Consider the following 17,627-nt stretch of genomic DNA (forward strand, 5'->3'; position numbering starts at 1 on the left):
AGGGGAGAAAGATATACACATATATTTACATGTATATGTATATAATAAAATATCAAGCAACCTAAAAATCATTTTTAACTTGTTTTAGGATGAAGTAAAAGATAAGCAGGAGAATCAAACCAATAAAGACACATCTGTGACATCTTTGTCCATAGTGTGACAGGCACAAGGTCTCCATTGCTACTGTAAGAGGCGCCCTAGTTAGAGAGGAGGGGGTCTGCAAGGCAGACAATGGAGGGCACGCTACACTTGCTGCTAGCGTTCAGATGGCATTTCAAGGACAGAATCTCCCTGGATCTCTTCCACCTGTTGCCAAAGCTCCAGTGAGGATGGATATGCACATTGGTCTTTTTGTAGAAGAGAGAAAGCCCCTGTTCCACCTGACACCATGGGAGTGAAAGAGAAGGACCCCCTTTGGCTGAGCATGGCACTTTGCTCCCCTGGGGAACGGACATCCTCTCCCAAGCACTGCCTCAGCACCCCCTCCCTGGTACCACCTATCCCTTTATCCCACTGTGGACCAGTTCCCACCTTCCAGCCAGGTCCGTCCAAACTGACTTCCAAAGCAGCTAGGTCTGTCTCAACCAGCTCCACAGCGAGAAGCAGTTCTGAGAGTCAAAATCTTTCCACTGCTGCCTGTAAAACAGTTTGGGAGTGTAGTTCAATGCCAGGCCCAGAAAATAATTTGCATAATCTCTTATAATTACTTGTGATGGGATTTGATCTGCCTTTGAGAATGCAAATGTTCTAACACAGCCACTGGAAGTTGGACTGTGTCCTGGCTTCTCGGAGGTTGTCTCCTTGGCTTTTCTCCCCTGTGAGCACTGTCAGAATTCGAGCCCTCAAGGGTATGGGTAGAGAGTAAAAAGCTACCTAAGGAGAGTGGTATGCTTATGTGTCCTGTTCTAAAATGTCTTCACTGAAGACTAGAGGACCCAGGCCTTCAGCCGCCTTACACTGGAATGGCAGCCAATGAACTTGCTTTTTAAAGAAAGTCCCTGTACCCGTGCTGTTCAGAGAGCTCCGGGTCTCAGGTGTAGGATTCATCCCCTCATCTTGCTGCCCTGACCCCAACTCCCCTGCAGGAACCTCCACCAGGGTCTCCCAGAAGATGTCTGTCAGGGTCTACAGTGATGCCCACTTGGTCAGATTAGGATGTTCTTGCTGCTGGGCCCTGCAGCAAAGGGCCCCCTGTGTATATGCGTACACACGCACACGGGCACACACACAGGCACACACGCACACCCCTACCCCTGCAGCCTAGCTACTGCCAGGCAGGGCTTTGCTGTCCTCCGCAGGACTCACTAACACTCCTTTTTCTCTAGCTGGTCTGACGTGGAGTCCTGGGGTCTGGGGAGAAGCTGGTTCAGAACCAGCCACAAGATGCTACAAGACACTAATCCTTCCTTACCTCATTTGTTCAAAATCTAGATGGACCAAGCAGAGCTCAAGCCTAATTTCTTTACTTTCAAAATAATCTCGTTTTATTATTGCCTTCTTTCGCAGGAGTTAACCGTTTTTGTTCCCTTTTGAGTTGTTTTGTGTTGGCTGTTCTCTCCCGAGCGCATTCCTTTTCCCCGTGCACCGTTTCCTTTCGCAAAACCCCACTGGCGCTCTCCTCGGTTGCGTTGTGGCTTTGCATTTCTGTTCTCTTCCTCCTTGTGTTTGCGCCCACAGCTGCTCCGGGCCTCCCTGTTTGCTCACCCTCTTTTGTTTATTGCAGACAACCCTTATAATGACTCGTCCTTAAGAAACCACCCTGACATGTATAGTGGTGAGTCCGGGGAGTAACTTCTCCTGTCCTAATCCACTTTGGCTAACTTGACTGATACCGTGACACTAACTCCTGCGGGGTGGCAGAATGGACAGCTGGTCAGGCAAGGTGCCAAAGGGATGCCTCAGGACACTGCCCACATGGAGCAAGGTGACCAGTGCGGGACTTTGGGGTGGCTCATATTGGAGGTGTTTCCTCCTTGCTCCTCCAATGTGGGAGTCTCCATTTGCTAAACTCTTAGAAGGTAGTTTTCAGCAGGGTAGAGCTCCACAGAGGACTCAGCAGAGACTCAAAGATCAGTGGCAGATGGATGGAAAATGGACTTTGGCACCACTCTGTCCAAATTATCTGAGAAACGACTTGAGAGATCAGAGATTTATGTCGGCTTATGGTTTCAGAGTGGTTTTGGTCCTTCACAACAGGGACGCAGGCGCGGTAGCTTCGTTCACGATGGGCAGGCCGGTATGCAAAGGCTGTTCACATCACAACAGACTAGGAAGCAAAGAGCAAGGCAATAACCAAGGGTCAGATGTCCTTCAAAGGCCCACTTCTAGCTACCTGCTTCTATCAGCTGGACCTCCCCTCCTGGACATTATACCTGCCCTTAATCGTGGAGCTGAGGGACAGGCATGAACCCAGGGAAGGGGTCCCTTTCAGATTCAGCCATAACAAAGGATATTTGATAATAGGTGAGAGTCCCCAGTTAGGAGGAAACAGGAAATACCAGTTCCTTCTGGTAGTGTAAAGAGCACAGACAGCTTTAACTGATTAACTCTTCAGTGTCTGGATATGAATTGCCTGCTCTGTAACTGCGCTTTACTTCCTGAGAGTATTGCCACAGCCCGGGCCCATCTCTCTTTAAAGTTTTCCTAGAGGACTGGAGAGATGGCTCATGCAGTTAAGAGCTCTGACCTCTCTTGCAGAGGATCCAGGTTTAATTCCCAGCACCTCCATGGTAACCCGTTTCAGGAAATCTGACACCCTCTTCTGGTCTCCACAGGTATCAGCACATGGTGCACTTACATGCAGGCAAAATATGCATATACATAAAACAGAAATAAGTAAATCTTCTTTTTAAGAAAGATGTACGGTTTCCCCAGAAAATGGTATTAAAAATCCAGTCCTGAGTTCTCTTCCCAGGCTGTGAATGAAGTTGTCCCTCCCTGTCCCTGACGCCTGTGCCTTTCTGGCTGCTCCTGCAAATCCAGTGGCCACCAGCCACGTCTGCAAGTCATGGAATAATCACAATGAGAGCTGCATTCTAACAAACCACAGCTGGCTGCTAGGTCTGATTAATAGGGAAACTGGCCATTCCCACACCTGGGGCTCCCCTCACTGTGGCTTCAGAATGCCTGGTGTTCCTTCAGCAGCCATAGGATTCAGCATTCTCATCATCAGCTATGCTTCTGAGCTGAGTTCAGGTCCCCAAGGAGATCGTTGGGAGCTCAAATAGGTAGGAATGTCTTTGCTGAGATTGCTAATATAAGCAACCATCAGTGTCTGGAGTGGAGGATGGGACAAGAAATGAGAGCCAAGGGAAAACAAAGGTTCCAACTTGGCACCAGCGGCGAAAACCATGCTGAGAATCTGCCAAAGAGATTTACTGCCCAAGGAAGCCGGGGCCTTTGTTAAGTTCTGGGGATTATTTGTTTTCAAGATAATGGGGCTAGCCACTGTTGTGTCAGAAGTCCCAGAGCACTGCTGTGAAATGTGCCTTTTCCTAAACTGAACCCCAGATATCTATTGTAGGAAGTGTTCTGAAATCCAGAACGTGTCTGAGCCCTTGAGGTCACCTGGCTCAATTTCTTGGCTTTATGTAAAGCAGGGAAATGTAGTTGTTTGATCCATGGAAGATGAGTGGGTGACTTCAGCCATATATAGCCCAGCTTATCTCCAGAGGTCAGGACTTTTTTTAAAGAAGATGGTTGTGAAGGTTAAAGAGGATCGTGTGCCCATAGCCTGCTAAGCTGCTGTACACATTGGCATTGTTAATATATAACCCGTTGTTGGATTTAAAGGGGAAGGTTTATGTGGACTAGATTGTATATAGGCCATCTGTTTCTAAATTAAGGGAGATGCAGAGAATTGGAAGAGAAGCCCGAGAGAGAAAGGCAGGCACAGTTATAGGAGGAGAAGTACTCACGCAGAGAGAGGGGATGGGGGGAGAGAGAGAGAGAGAGAGAGAGAGAGAGAGAGAGAGAGAGAGAGAGATTAGAGTACACTGGAAGGGTGAAAGCTTCCCAGATTGCTAGCTCTGCTAAGAACTGGGTAAGAAGAAAAGCTGCATCTATTACAGGCAGGATTTGAGTTGAATTTATAGAAGAATTTTCCTAACAGCAAAACACAACAAATGTTTCTAGAGCAACCTCCAGTACCTTTTGCTCAGTCATTCCTAGGGCCAGAAAGATAAACGAGGTGCCAGGAAACCTGCCTCTCAGGTTTCTGGTTCTCTGTTCTGAGAACTGAAGACAGCAGAGAGGACAGGGTGTAGGGTCCAGCTGCCGTAGAGAGCTGCGTTTGATGCATCTGATGTATTGAACCATTGTTCCGCGGACAGGCGGCGCTGAGCGAAGGGAACAGCTAAGTTTGTCAGCACTTCTGACCTTTTCTCAATAGAAGACAGCCAGAAACTGTTTCTCATTTGACCCTCAAAGCCAATTTAGTTAAAATGGGGTCATGCCCTAAGGTCCCCTGACTGACCATCTGGCTCTGGAGGTCCGTGACTCCTCTCTGAGCCACAGCTTGCAAGAGCCACCCTTGGCCAGCTCTTCTTGAATGTATGCAGGTTTGAGCCTGGCTTCTGGATCCTGGAGCTCCTCGGTATCGGGATAGACCCCAACTTGAAGACTGGAAATGGACAGAAGCATCCCTGCCTCCGAGTGAAAAGAGCGGTCCCATCTAAAGGGACATCTTTCACCACACAGAGCTTCCTGCAATAGTTACCTTCATCTTTGTAGTTACTGGTTTCTGTGTCTCCTGCAGGGAAAGAAACTAGGCACCCACCCTTCCTCAGGAACAGGGGCTCCCAAAGCCACCAGCCAGGCCCTTAAGTGTTCATGCAATCCCTCCCGGCATTTCTTCATAACCTCCCTTCAGCGCCAGCCTTCTTGCTGCTCTGTCAAGCCACTAGTTACCATGTTCCTCCTGCCAGAGTCACATAGCCTAAGAATCCAGTTGAGAGGCCTGGAGCCTCCTCTTTCCCTCCCCGGCTTTATCGGTTGCCACCAAGGAGAACTGGGATCTTAGATGGTGAGAAGCATAAAAAGGACCAGAGCAGTTACAAGAACAAAGTGCCTTTCTGCTTCACCATTGGCCTTTGGATTTTACGTTTCTTTGACTGGGGTTATTAGAAATCTATTCTGAAATTGCCTGGCACAAATGGGGACAAATGGCATCTTCAGCTTCAGGCAGAGTTAACTGAGAGAAACCTCACAGCACAGCTCAGAATCCAAAGCAGGGTGAACCTGTGAGCTTGGGCAAGCCTGTTGACATCATCGAAACTCAGTTTCCTCTGCTAAACACACAGAAGTGACCCTGACAGAATGTGTTGTAAGGCTTCAGCATGCTGGTGCTGCGGGCCAACCAATCACAGCACTTGGCCTCATTAGCTCCACAATGAGAGGTGATGGCGCCCTCTGACTGGCAGGGTAATCTTTCCTTTCCTTTGAACGTGCCTCCTTTCCAGCTGCTGCTTCCTCCCTAAGATGCCTCTGTGGGTTGGTAGCCCACATCCTAAAATTGTGTTGCTGTGTAGCTTCTCTCTAGTCATGTTCCAGTGTGCCCTGATGCCCCGAGCAGGACTCTGTGCTAATCTTCCTGCTCCACATCCTTACGGCTTCCCTCGCCCTGGGTTTTCTGCTGCGTGCTATGGAGTGAATTCCATGTCCGGAGGGTCACAGGCTGGCCCCTGCAGGCTTCTTTTCTTGTGTGGAATGAGTATAGTGACCGAGAGGGGATCTTTTCCACCTCGTTTGTGGGGTTTGCAATGCTGGACAGATTCACCCACTTGATACGAACCTCCTGCCCTGGAAGCTCCCTAACCTTTGGTGCCCGTGACTGTGTGATGAGGGTGGGAGGAAGCTGCCACTTCCTGGATACTGAGAGCTGGGTGCTGCTAGGTCCACAGGTACAGACCATAACCAACTAATCACTTAATGAATTAACCCTGCAGTTGCCACTGCTCTATGTGTGCGTGCTGGTGTGCTGTGAGGATAACCACAGTGTTTGGGGGTAAACCGTTGCTTCCTTTTTTGTTTCTTCTCCTTCTTTAACTTGTTTACCCCACAAATATTTACTGAACGCATACCATATGTCATGCATTGTAATGTGCCAGGAACCAGTATTTGTTTTAACCTTTCTTCCCCTGACGAAAAGATAAAAGACAGGTGAACTCTGTGAGATGTTTCCCAGTGGCTAATGAAGAGAAACAGCATCCCCAGGACAGGAGCCTCCCTGATCCAGCCAGACAGCTGCAGATGCAGCCAGCTCCCGTAGGAAGCACAGTGACACAGTTTGGATCCCCACCAGCCAGTCCTCACCCCACCAACACCAGCTAAACCCAGAAGAGTGCCCTCCTCCCCACTCCAGGCATCTCCAAGGGCTCCTAGCTCCTGGCAGCTCTGCCTCCCCTGTATTTCCCACCTGTCCGACTGAGCCTAAGACCTGTGGCAGCCTCAGCTTCTGGCCGTCTTTCTGTCTTCATGTGTCTGTCCGCGGTAGTGCCTCCTCCAGTTTCCCTTTTGACCTGGGGTTTCTGGTGGACCATCTTTGATTTTTCCTTTACCCATTTCTGTAGAGTTATGCAAAGAGTGTAGGAAATAAGTAAGACTTGGGCAGGTGAGGGCCACTCCCCACGGTGCACCCTGATTGGCATGGTGCCTTCCATTGGGAACAGCCTGATGTCAGCATCAGTGTGTGGACCACCTAGCCTCTAAAACCTCTATGGGAGATTTCTGCCTCTCTCACGGCTGTTCCAGCCCAGTTTACTGTTGATCACCCCCCTCCACCTTGGCTGCCATTCCTCCCACCGACACCCACCCCCGTCTCTCGTGCAGTTAGTCAAGAGTTAGGAGGTAAAGCGCCTTGGCCCCAGAGAGCTCGCCAGCCATCTCTCATTCATTTTCTCCGTGTCTTTGCTACGCCATTAATAATTCTCCCAGCATGTCCATTGTTTATCTGGGAATTTATTGCTTCATCCCAGCTCCTTATCAAGTCGCTAAGAGCAGGTTGCTTGTCCTGTGTCCCCAGCCTACCCCTTTTCTTCCTTCCATGTCCCTATCTGGGGGAATAGACTGATGCGGAGATGACCTGCCCTGGGGGCTACCTCAGTGGCCCCCTCCATCCCAACACAGATGACAGAGAATGGACCTCTCGCAGCTTGATAACCCCGCCCTGTCCCAAATAGGACTTCTGGGCTCTTCTCAACAGAACCTGGAGCTGGTTGCATACATGTGCTGGTGGGACAGAGACTCCATCTTTCAAATACATCTCTTAAAGATGCCCAGATCCTGGGGGTAGCTTGCGCTCAAAGGACTCAGGAGTGGGGCATGATGACATTTCTCTCTAACCTAACAGATCTGGCACATCTGGGCAGGAGGCTCATAGAAGTTTGTTCTGTCCTGTTTCAGCCCGAGGGGTGGCCGAAAGAACGCCTAGCTTCATGTATCCGCAGGGCACCTCGAGCAGCAAGATGGTGCTTCGTGGTATGGACCTGCTGCTGGACTGCATTGCCTCTGGGGTGTACGTATGGTCTGCACCATCTTCTAGCCCTGCTGCTGGAGGAGGGAGGGCATCAGTCCACACATTTGCAGACACAGCAGGACACAGGGAGAGGGAGCAAGCAGCCCCGTGCCCTGCACGTCTGTCATCTGCACCCCACTATGGCTGTCCCTGCTTTGGGAAAAGAGAAAAGGCAAGGGCTGGGCACACTGATCACACAGAATCTTAGCTCTGTCTTTCTGTGGAGACCCTGTAACCAAACAGCTTCCTCTGTTTAGGAAAGCCCAACTTTTAGAGGGTATGCACCTCCCTCAGGTCCCAAGTTCACTTTGAGGGTATCTGGGCACTGGGCTCTTTCGAAGACAAGGGCTACATTCAGTAACAAGCGGTCTGTCTCCTCCTTGGCCCCTTGACTAGCCCAACACCAGACATTGCATGGTACAAGAAAGGTGGGGACCTCCCGTCTGACAAGACCAAGTTTGAGAACTTTAACAAGGCCCTGCGCATCACCAATGTCTCTGAAGAAGACTCCGGGGAGTACTTCTGCCTGGCCTCCAACAAGATGGGCAGCATCCGGCACACGATCTCGGTGAGAGTAAAGGGTACGTTGTGTGTATTTCTCCTTATGATTATGTTGCCGGCCCTGAACACAAATAAGACCACCTTCCCCGTGTGGCGAGGAGACAGAGGGAGTGGGGAACGTCCTGTGTGACATAGTGGTGTCACCCTTGCACGTGTGACTGTATGCACTCATGGGAGTGTACGCTGAGGAAAGGACACTCCCTTAATGTTTGCCCAGCTCGGGGCTCTCTCTGCAAGCGGCATTCCTCCCAGAGCCTTCTCTTTCGTTTTGTATTCCCATCTGTGGTGTGTCGTCTTAGCCTGTGCTGTCTGTGTTGTGTGCATGGCGCTGCTTCTTCTAAAGGATGGAAATCATCATGGACCAAGCTATTTTTAAGCCACTTCCGTCCCCCCAAAGCAGACACGGCCCACCTGAGTTGTTGCGACACTAGAGTTACTGTCACTGTGGGTCCTGGCTATGGGATGGGCTTTGTGAATCACTTCTCAGCCCAGGGCTCCTTGCAGACTGGGAGGTCGAGGGCTGAAGGCTGAGAACTAGAACTTTCTAAGCTTACAGTTGACTGATCGGATGCCCTTGCCTTCAGCATGATACACACATGAGTGGTCCTGATCCTTTGGGGTGAATAACGAGATTTTTGAGACTTTGATCCAGAAGTTTCTTTTCTCTGAAAAATCCATGTGTTTGTAAAATTGTCCAAATAATGGGAAAGGGGTGACTGGCCAAGAACTGCTCTTACCTGAAGTTCAGTGTCTAAAAGAAAACAGTTCAGGTCTTTCCTAGACCTCTGTTCTTATAACAAGGGAATCCTAAGGGGTGCATCCAAGGGCTCCAGCAATGCCTATGACCTCTCCGAGCTTCAGCCTCTTGGTCCCTTGGCAGCTCTGATGCGGTAGGTGTAGGTGAGCCCCGGCATCCCTGTATTTTAAAAGCCCAATGGGGAATTCTAACAAGTCAACTCTGCTCCGTGGGCTCGGCTAACTAGCCACCTGCAGACTGGGTTGAGTCATCACCCAAAGGGTGAAAGATAGGGGCTGGGATGTGGGGGTCACCCTCACATAAGAACCCACCTGGCTTCTCGTGCCTAGCCTGTGCCATCTACCTCTGCCTGCCTTGTCTTTCAGCTGCTCCATACTGGCTGGATGAGCCCAAGAACCTGATTCTGGCTCCCGGTGAGGACGGGAGGCTGGTATGCCGAGCCAATGGAAACCCGAAGCCAACTGTCCAGTGGATGGTGAATGGGGAGCCTTTGCAGTGTGAGTCCTCCTCCGCTTGTTCCCTCCACCCTCCAGAGGCTGTATCGGTGGGTCAGATGTCCCCAAAGTGACAGGAATGGATGACCCATTGGTGGTACTTCCAGCAGCCTTCCTCTGCAGGCATCTCAGGGGTAAAGGAAGCCTTCCTTATTTTTCTGAGAGAACAGAAGGATAAATAGCCTAGAGCCCGTGGTTATGTTCCTCTGTTTAGGGATTTCTGCCTCTATGTGGTTTTCTTAACCTTTGCTTTCTGCCCAATAAGTCTCAAGCCCAGTTTAGAGCCTGGGCTGCACTTCATCTCAGGTTTGGCTTCAAGTGGTTGGGGCTTAGAAGATAGAAATCCCGTCTGTCATTAACCAGTGATGAATCTAACTAGCAAGAGCCAGTGGAAAGACAGGGTTATGTGACAGTGTGAAGGCTGTAGCTGAACATGAGGAGGAACTTCCCCTTAAGTGTTTGGGGGAATTTTTCTTTCTTTTTACTGTACTTTTGGCAGTTTATTTACTTCAGTTTTTTTTAAGCTTTTATGTTTTAATATTCTGTTCTTAACTACTTGCATTTATGCATTTTTCATTGTTAATATTTTGTTTATTAACCTCTTGTGTCTCCGCTTTTTCCTTTTTCTTGTACTTTTACTAGACTTTATCTTAGTTTTCAAATAAAGACTGTGCGTGTGTGTGTGTGTGTGTGTGTGTGTGTGTACGCACGCAGGTTCACATATGTGCCTGCAGGTAAAGGCTAGAGGACAGCTTTGAGTGTTCTTCATCAGAAGTCATTATCTTGTTAGCCAGCTAGGGAGCCCCAGAGGTGCGCCTGCCTCTGCCTTCGCAGTGCTGGAATTATAAGCATGCTCTACATCACTCTGTCTGGCCCTTTTACATGTACTCTGAGATCAAACAAGCAATTTACTAACCAAGCAATTTCCTCAGCCCCAAACGAAGTCTTTTATGTTATGTTTTCTTCCCATCCTTACATCACTCTCATTTATTCGGATGTTTTCGTCAGTGATCTTTATTTAATCTTTTTCTTTCCCCTTCCCCTTCACAACATCCTGCTGTGCTCCATTTCTTTCTGAATCTCCTGTCTACCTTGCTTTCTTGTATTTTCCCTTTCTTTATGTCATTTATTTGCTATTTCTGTATGTACTCTAATTTTCAACTTCATAGCACATGTTACATTATTTTACCATTTTCTGTTTGACAATTATTGGGGATGTACCCATGGACTTTTACCCAGTATTAAGTATATTTCTATACCAGGTTCTGGCTTGGTGTTGTTGCTCCCACAGCAGCTTGTTATCTCCTCTCTGATGGTACTCAGAATTGTGCCTTAAAAGCTCAATACGAGCAGGGTGGTAGTGGCACACACCTTTAGTCCCAGCACTGGGGAGGCAGAGGCAGGTGGATCTGGGAATTTGAGGTCAGCCTGGTCTACAGAGCGAGTTCCAGAAAAAGTCATGGTTGCACAGAGAAACCCTGTCTTGAAAAACCAAAACAAACAAACAAACAAACGAACAAGCTCAATAAGAAGATGCCCAAATGGAACTGGAGGAGCTATCAAAACCAAAGCCAACAGATGCGTAAATCATGGCTCAGACATGAGAAACATAAAAAACAAAGCAAAACAAAAACCATGTCAGCCCGACTCCTGCAAAAGATCTTGATTCCTCAGCTACTGAACTCAAAGACATGAAATTAGTAAATGGCAGGTGGAAAATTCAAATGTTTATATGTGAAACGATCCGTGGCCTCAAGGGGGACTGATACAAGCAACTGTACAAAGTGAGGAAATCAGGTCAGATCAAGAGACAGGAGCCAGCAGGATAGATGAGAAAGTCAGAGACACAGGAAAGCCAGCACCATGGAAGAGCAAGGGAAGTGAGAGCGTTTCAATAAAATAGAAATGCTGAAATGAAAATTCAACAAATCAAGCAAAGTAGCACAAGTAAAATCATCAACAGACTACACCGAGAAGAAAGACTACCAGGAATAGAAGGGAACATCAAGGAAATCATCATCCTAAAATTAAAAAAATAGCCTGACAACAACTTCCTAAAATCCTGAGATCCAACCAAGAGATAAAATTACTATATACATCAAATTATCTTGTAAAATTCATGGAAAGGAACTGGCAGTATGAATTTGACAACCTGAATTTGATAACACATGGTGGAAGGAGAGTACCAATTCCTACAAGTTTTCATCTGAGTTCCAGATATATACACGACACACGCATACCCTCTCTCCACACGCACTAAATAAATGTAAAAAAATATTTACTAAAGCAAGTTCATGGAGACGTAAGGACATTTCAAAACAAGCACAAATTAAAGCAACTCTTGACCACCAACCCACTCTGCAGAAATGCTTAAGGAAATCTTCAACATGAAGAATAAAGTTTCAACTAAGAGAGCCCATAAAAGAATGTAACTTTATCATATAAAATAGATGAATAAGGGAAACTCTGGATCCACTATGTCCAACACAGTCAACTAGCAAACCCCTAATATAAATGGAGAAAAGAAAAAAAGCAAACAATAATTCTGTAACCAGAAAAATAACCAACAATTTCAGGAGTTAGCAAACCTGTCCTTAATAACACTAAATGCAAGTGGCCTGAACTCATCAATAAAAAGTCACAGACTAACTGGCTGGATTAAAGAAGGAAAAAAGATCCAACTCTTTGTTTTCTGATAAACAAAACAAAACACAGCCCACTGACAAAGACACACTTAGTGTGAAAGTGAAAGATAGGAATTTGCCAAACAAACAGAAGCTGAAAACAAGCTGGTATAGCTCTTCTCAAAGCTGTTAAAGTACACTGCCTATCAAAATCGGTCAGGAACAATAAAGGATGCCACTACATAGTAGTGAAAGGAACAGTCCATCAAGAAGAGAGCATGTTGTAAATATCTATGCATTGAATGCTGGGACTTCCAGTTTCATAGAACAAACACCACGAGTATAAAGCAACAGTGGTGGGTGACCATAATATCCCATTTCATCAATAGGTAGGCCATCCAGACCTGAAGTCAGTAAAGATCAAATGGACTTGGCAGGCATTTACAGAACATTCCTCTCAACAGTGCAAAAACATCCATCTCTGCAGTCCATGAAAATTTTACTAAATTTGATCACATTTAGATTATATTTTATGCCATAAGAAAGTTATAACAATATAAAGTAATTGAAACTTCTGTATCTTTTCAGAGTACAGTGAAATATGACGAGAAATCAATAAAGAGAAAAAAGACAGGAGATCACAAATGCACTCGAGTGAGCAGTGGGTCACTGAAGAACTCTTGGGGAAAAAAATTAAATTCTGAGAATCAAATGAGAAAAAATGCACAACTTATCAGAATCTTTGAGCCATAACAAAGGCCGTTCTAAGAGGAACACTCATAGCTATGACTTCTTTTCTGAAAGATCTCACCTAAATCACCCAAGGGTGAACCTCAAAGTCTCGGGGAAACAAGAACAATTCAAACGCAAAAGTGGTGGATAGAAAGGAGTAAGAAAAATCAGGAAAGAAACTCAGAGAAACAAAGAGCTGGTTCTCTGGAGAAACAAATGAGATTGACAAATTCTTATCCAAATGAACCAAAGGAAAGAGAGGATACCAAAATTAATAAAATTAGAGATAAAAGGGGTATATTACTACAGGTTTCAATGAAATCTAGAAAATGTTTACAAAAAACATGTATTTTGAAAAATCTAGAAGAAATGGATAAAGTCTAGATGCATATGACCTACCTAAATTAAATCAAGAATGTATAAGCAAGTTAAACAGATCCCCAAAGAATCCACAAGATTGAAAGCCTGGACCAGGCCTCACTGCTGCAGAATTTACCAGACCTCTAAGGAGTGCTAACACCAGTGCTTCTCAAACTGTTCATGGAGTAAAAAAAGGAAGGGATACTACCAGACTCATTAACTCTTTTATCAAGCTTGAAAAGGACACACACACACACACACAACGTTTCCCTGATAAACATAGATGGGAAAGTTATCAATTATCAGTAAAACAGTTGCAAGCTAAATTCAAGAACACATTAGATCACACACCATGTCCAAGTTGTTTTCCAGGGGTGTGGAACATTGGTTCCATGAGTACAAATCAGTAGCTGTAATACAACAGATAAATAGATGTATGGACAGGAGTCACAGGTCATCTCACCCAATGCAGAACAGGCCTTTGACAAAGCCCCAGACTCCTTCATGATAAGCTTTCCTGAAGAATCTAGGAATAGAAAGAGCATACCTCTACATAGTAAAGTCTATGTTGCAACAAACCTATAAAACATTATATTGAATGGGAAAACTGAAAATATCTCTACTAAAATTAGAAATGAGACAAGGTTGTCCACTCTCCTATTCATGATGGTGCTTGAAGTCTCAGCTAGAGCAATAAGACAAGGCAGAAACAAAAGGGACGTGTCTGAGTTAGGGTTTCTGTTGCTGAGACAAGACACCATGACCACAGCAACTCTTATAAAGGAAAAACATTTAATTGGGGTGGCTTGCATTTTCAGAGGTTTAGTCCATTATCATCATGGTGGGACATGGTAGTGTGCAGGCAGACATGGAGACATAGCTGAGAGTCCTACATCTTGACTGCAGGCAACAGGAAGTGGTCTGTCTCACTGGGTGTGGCTTGAGCATATGAGACCTCAAAGCCCGCCTCCATAGTGACACATTTCCTCCAACAGGGCCACATTTATTCCAACAAGGCCACGCCTCCTAACAGCACCACTCCCTTTGGGGACCATTTTCTTTCAAACCACCACAGGGTGCAAATAGGAAAACAAGTCCCGATTGCGATAACACAAACCTTAGAAACCCTCAGATTTAATAGGTGCTTCTAGAAAGCAATAGATTACTAATTCAGCATACAAAGCTCAGGAGCTTCCCTTCATACCAATAGCAAACTTGCTGAGAAGGAAAAGAAAACCAACAACAATAACAACAAAGAAACAATGAACAAAGAAAAACAAACAACAAAAGAAGCAAAAATAAAAAAATATAAAGCCCAAAACAAACAACAAAACAAAACCCCAGAGATAACTCTAACCAGGAAGGTGAAAGCTGCCATGACTAAACTCAGAATGCTGAAGAAAGTCATTAAAGACAACCCTAGCAATCGGGAGGACCTTTGGGTTAGTTCCTTGTCTTGTCACTCAAGTGACCAGACAGAGGCAATCTAAGGGAGGTTTGCTTGGCTCACAGTTCGATGATGCCGTCCACCTTAGCTGGGAGTTCATGGTCATCTGAGCTGGAGGCAGCTGCATTTGCAGTCGACAGAGAGGTGAACGATAGTGTCAACTCTCTTTCTACTTTTTGTTCAGGCCAGAACCCCAGCTGTGGAGCGACTCACAGTTAAGATTGGTCTTCCCAACCTCCACCCATCTGGTCTGTATGCCCGCTCACAGGCATGCCCTAAGACTGTCGCCTATGGATTCTAGAACCTGTCAAGGGGATAACACTAACCATCTCAACCTCCCATGTTCATGGTTTGGCAAAATTAATACCATAAATATTAATACCAAAATCAATTGCAAGTCTACTCCATCCTCACCTAAATAATGTGGGGGAAAAAAGGTCCAAAATGGGAGGGGGAGGGGCTGGAGACATCACTATATCTGATCTCGTACTATACTACAGAGTTATAGTAATAAAAACAGCATGGTTCTGGAACAAAATGTAAATAGACCAATGGATTAGCATACACAACCCTGATGTAAACTCTCAACCATAGCCACCTAATTTTTGACAAAGGTGGCAAAAACGTTCATTGTCAAGAAGACAGCCTCTTTAACAAATGGTCCTGGAGACACTGGATGTAAAAGAATGATCCTAGATCCATTTCTTGTACAAAATTTAATACAAAATAGTTCAAAGATCTTCATGTAAAGCCTAAAACTGTTATAGGAAAACAGTGTTTCGTGGTTTTGAAGATGTGGCCATAGGCAAGGGCCTTCTGCAAAAGTTTTCAGCATCTCGGGAAACATTCCAGGAACTGATGGATTGGGTGTGTGTAGGATAAAAGATTCTGTACAGTGGTGGGACAGCCAGCAGAGTGGAGAGACAACCACAGAGTGGGGGGACCAGCCAAGTGGAGACGTAACCACAGAATGGGGGAACAGGCAGAGTGGAGAGCCGGCCTGCAGAATGGGGATAGGGACCTGCAGAGTAGAGATACAACCACAGAATGGGGGGGGGGGGACTGGCAGAGAGACACCATGCAGAATGGGGGTAGAGGTAGCAGAGTGGAGAGACAGCCACAGAGTGTGTGGGGGGGACCAGCCGAGTGGAGATATAACCACGGAATGGGGGGAACCAGCCGAGTGAAGACATAACCCCAGAATGGGGGGAACAGGCAGAGTGGAGAGACAGACACAGAGTGGGGCGGGGAAGACCAGCCGAGTGGAGACATAACTATGGAATGGGGGGGACCAGCTGAGTGGAGAGACCGCCACAGAAAGGGGGGAAGTGTCCGCCAACTGTCCATCTAACAGGATTAATATCTAAACTCTGTGAAGAACTCCAAGATTCAGCACCAGGGAAACAAGCCATCCAATTAACAAACAGGCAAACTAACTGAACAGGTAGTTCTCAAAAATATATGAATGACCAACAAATACACGGAAAACACATTTAACACCCCCAGTCATCAGGAAGATGCAAATTAAAACAACAACCAGAATGAGACAAAAAAACAATGCAGGTTAGAGTGTGAGGACGGAGGAACCCGCATATGCACTGCTGGTGGCACTGTCAGCGGGGCTGCCGCTGTGAAATCAGGTGTGGAAGTTCCTCAGAAAACTAAAGTAGGTGCTGGGGGTGGTGCAAGCACTCGGAAGGCAGAGGCAGGAGGATCTCTGAGTTTGAGGGCAGCCTGGGCTACTGAGTGAGTTCCAAGCCAATTCAGGCTACGTGGTGGAACGAGAGAACCAACTCCCAGAAGTTGCCCTCTGCCCTCTACACCTGCACTGTGGCACGTATACACCCAAGCAGATACACACAAAAGAAAATTCCTTTAGAAAACTAGAAATAAAACTACCGTATAATAAGCGACACCATTCCTGATCACATATGTACTCAAAGGAATCTGAGTCAGCACACCACGGAGATTCTTGTAAACCAGTGCTTTCGCTACATTGTTCACAGCAGCCAGGAGACAGAAGCAGCCCCTTTGTACATCCGCAGACGAGCAGACAGAGAATAACAGTACAGAGACACGATGGTGTCTTATCCTGACATAAAGAATAAAACCAGCTGTTTTATTCCAGCTCTTGGTGTCATGCTAAGTGAGATAAGTCATACTCACACCGGTGTTCTGTGTGTTCTCATGTGTGGAATCTGGACTTACATACATACATATGTGAAGATCACATGGGTAGGTAGAAGTCTGTAAAAGGGGAGAAATATTTAAAAGGAAGGGAGGGGAGATAAGAGAAGGCAATAGGAGGGGGAGAAAGATAAAAATCTCACATAGTTGAATATAAACACAAGTCTATGTGATATGAAAAGCAGTAAGGAGGTTGTGGGGCTGTGAACAAGGGGAGCTGGGGGGATGGGAGTGTAGTTGGGGGAAGATGATTCAAGCTCATTGGTTTGTTTACATGAGAATATCATCCCCTAATTTTCATATGCTAAGTAGGAAAAAAATCATTTTAAAAGTAGTCAAGGAAAGGAGCAGGTGCATAATTGGAGATAGGTGAAGGGGAGGCAGCTGGCTAGGCTGTGTCTGTGCTCTTTAAACCCCAGAAGATGAGGATTGCAGGAGGCCACCAGAGGCGGGGACTGTGGCCTGCATTGGACTGCAGAGGGCTAGAACAGTCTGTGGCTGTCCCATCTCACCATGAGCAGAGATGTAGCCACAGCCCTCTGGCCACAGTCTTCCGTCCTTGTAGACTTTGAGGGAAGCAGGCAGTGGCGGTGCACTTGGTAGCACTGTGCTGTAGCAGCAGCCCAGGGCTGGCAGCTGAGCCTTGGCGCTGAGGTCATCTGTCAGCCCCTGCAGGAAGCCTAAGAGAAGTGACTGGCAGGGAAATTGGATTCAGGAAACTGGCCAGACTAGGAGGTGTTCAGGTTGGTGGTGCCACTCTCCGGGTACTTTTTTGCTGAGTAGGTTTCAGGGTAGATGGACTATGCATGCCTTAATTTACCTTCTGCTGAGTCCCCAGATTCTCTATCTGTTGAGTGGCGCCGTAGGGCCAGACTCCCGTTCGCCTTGCAGGTCTGAGCAATCCCAATGAACACACGGCCTCAGCCAAAGCCAAGGCTCCCGAGTCCAGATA

The 17,627-nt window shown here is 46.6% G+C and overlaps 1 protein-coding gene across 21 annotated transcripts in view; it reads left to right on the forward strand.

Annotated features, from left to right (window-relative positions):
• Positions 1 to 17,627, forward strand: part of Nfasc (neurofascin) — a 165,429-nt gene that overhangs the window by 100,884 nt on the left and 46,918 nt on the right. For all 21 annotated transcript variants that reach the window (XR_009057131.1, XM_057769531.1, XM_057769539.1 and 18 more), the window contains 3 exons: positions 7,402 to 7,513; positions 7,910 to 8,094; positions 9,197 to 9,328. Coding sequence is in view for 20 of the 21 variants with exons in the window: in XM_057769531.1 (XP_057625514.1) it covers positions 7,402 to 7,513; positions 7,910 to 8,094; positions 9,197 to 9,328 (429 nt within the window). In the remaining variant the exon portion in view is untranslated. The remainder of the gene's footprint in view (positions 1 to 7,401; positions 7,514 to 7,909; positions 8,095 to 9,196; positions 9,329 to 17,627) is intronic.

This window comes from Chionomys nivalis, chromosome 5 (genome assembly GCF_950005125.1).
Source record: "Chionomys nivalis chromosome 5, mChiNiv1.1, whole genome shotgun sequence".
In the NCBI taxonomy this organism is placed as follows: Eukaryota; Metazoa; Chordata; class Mammalia; order Rodentia; family Cricetidae; genus Chionomys; species Chionomys nivalis.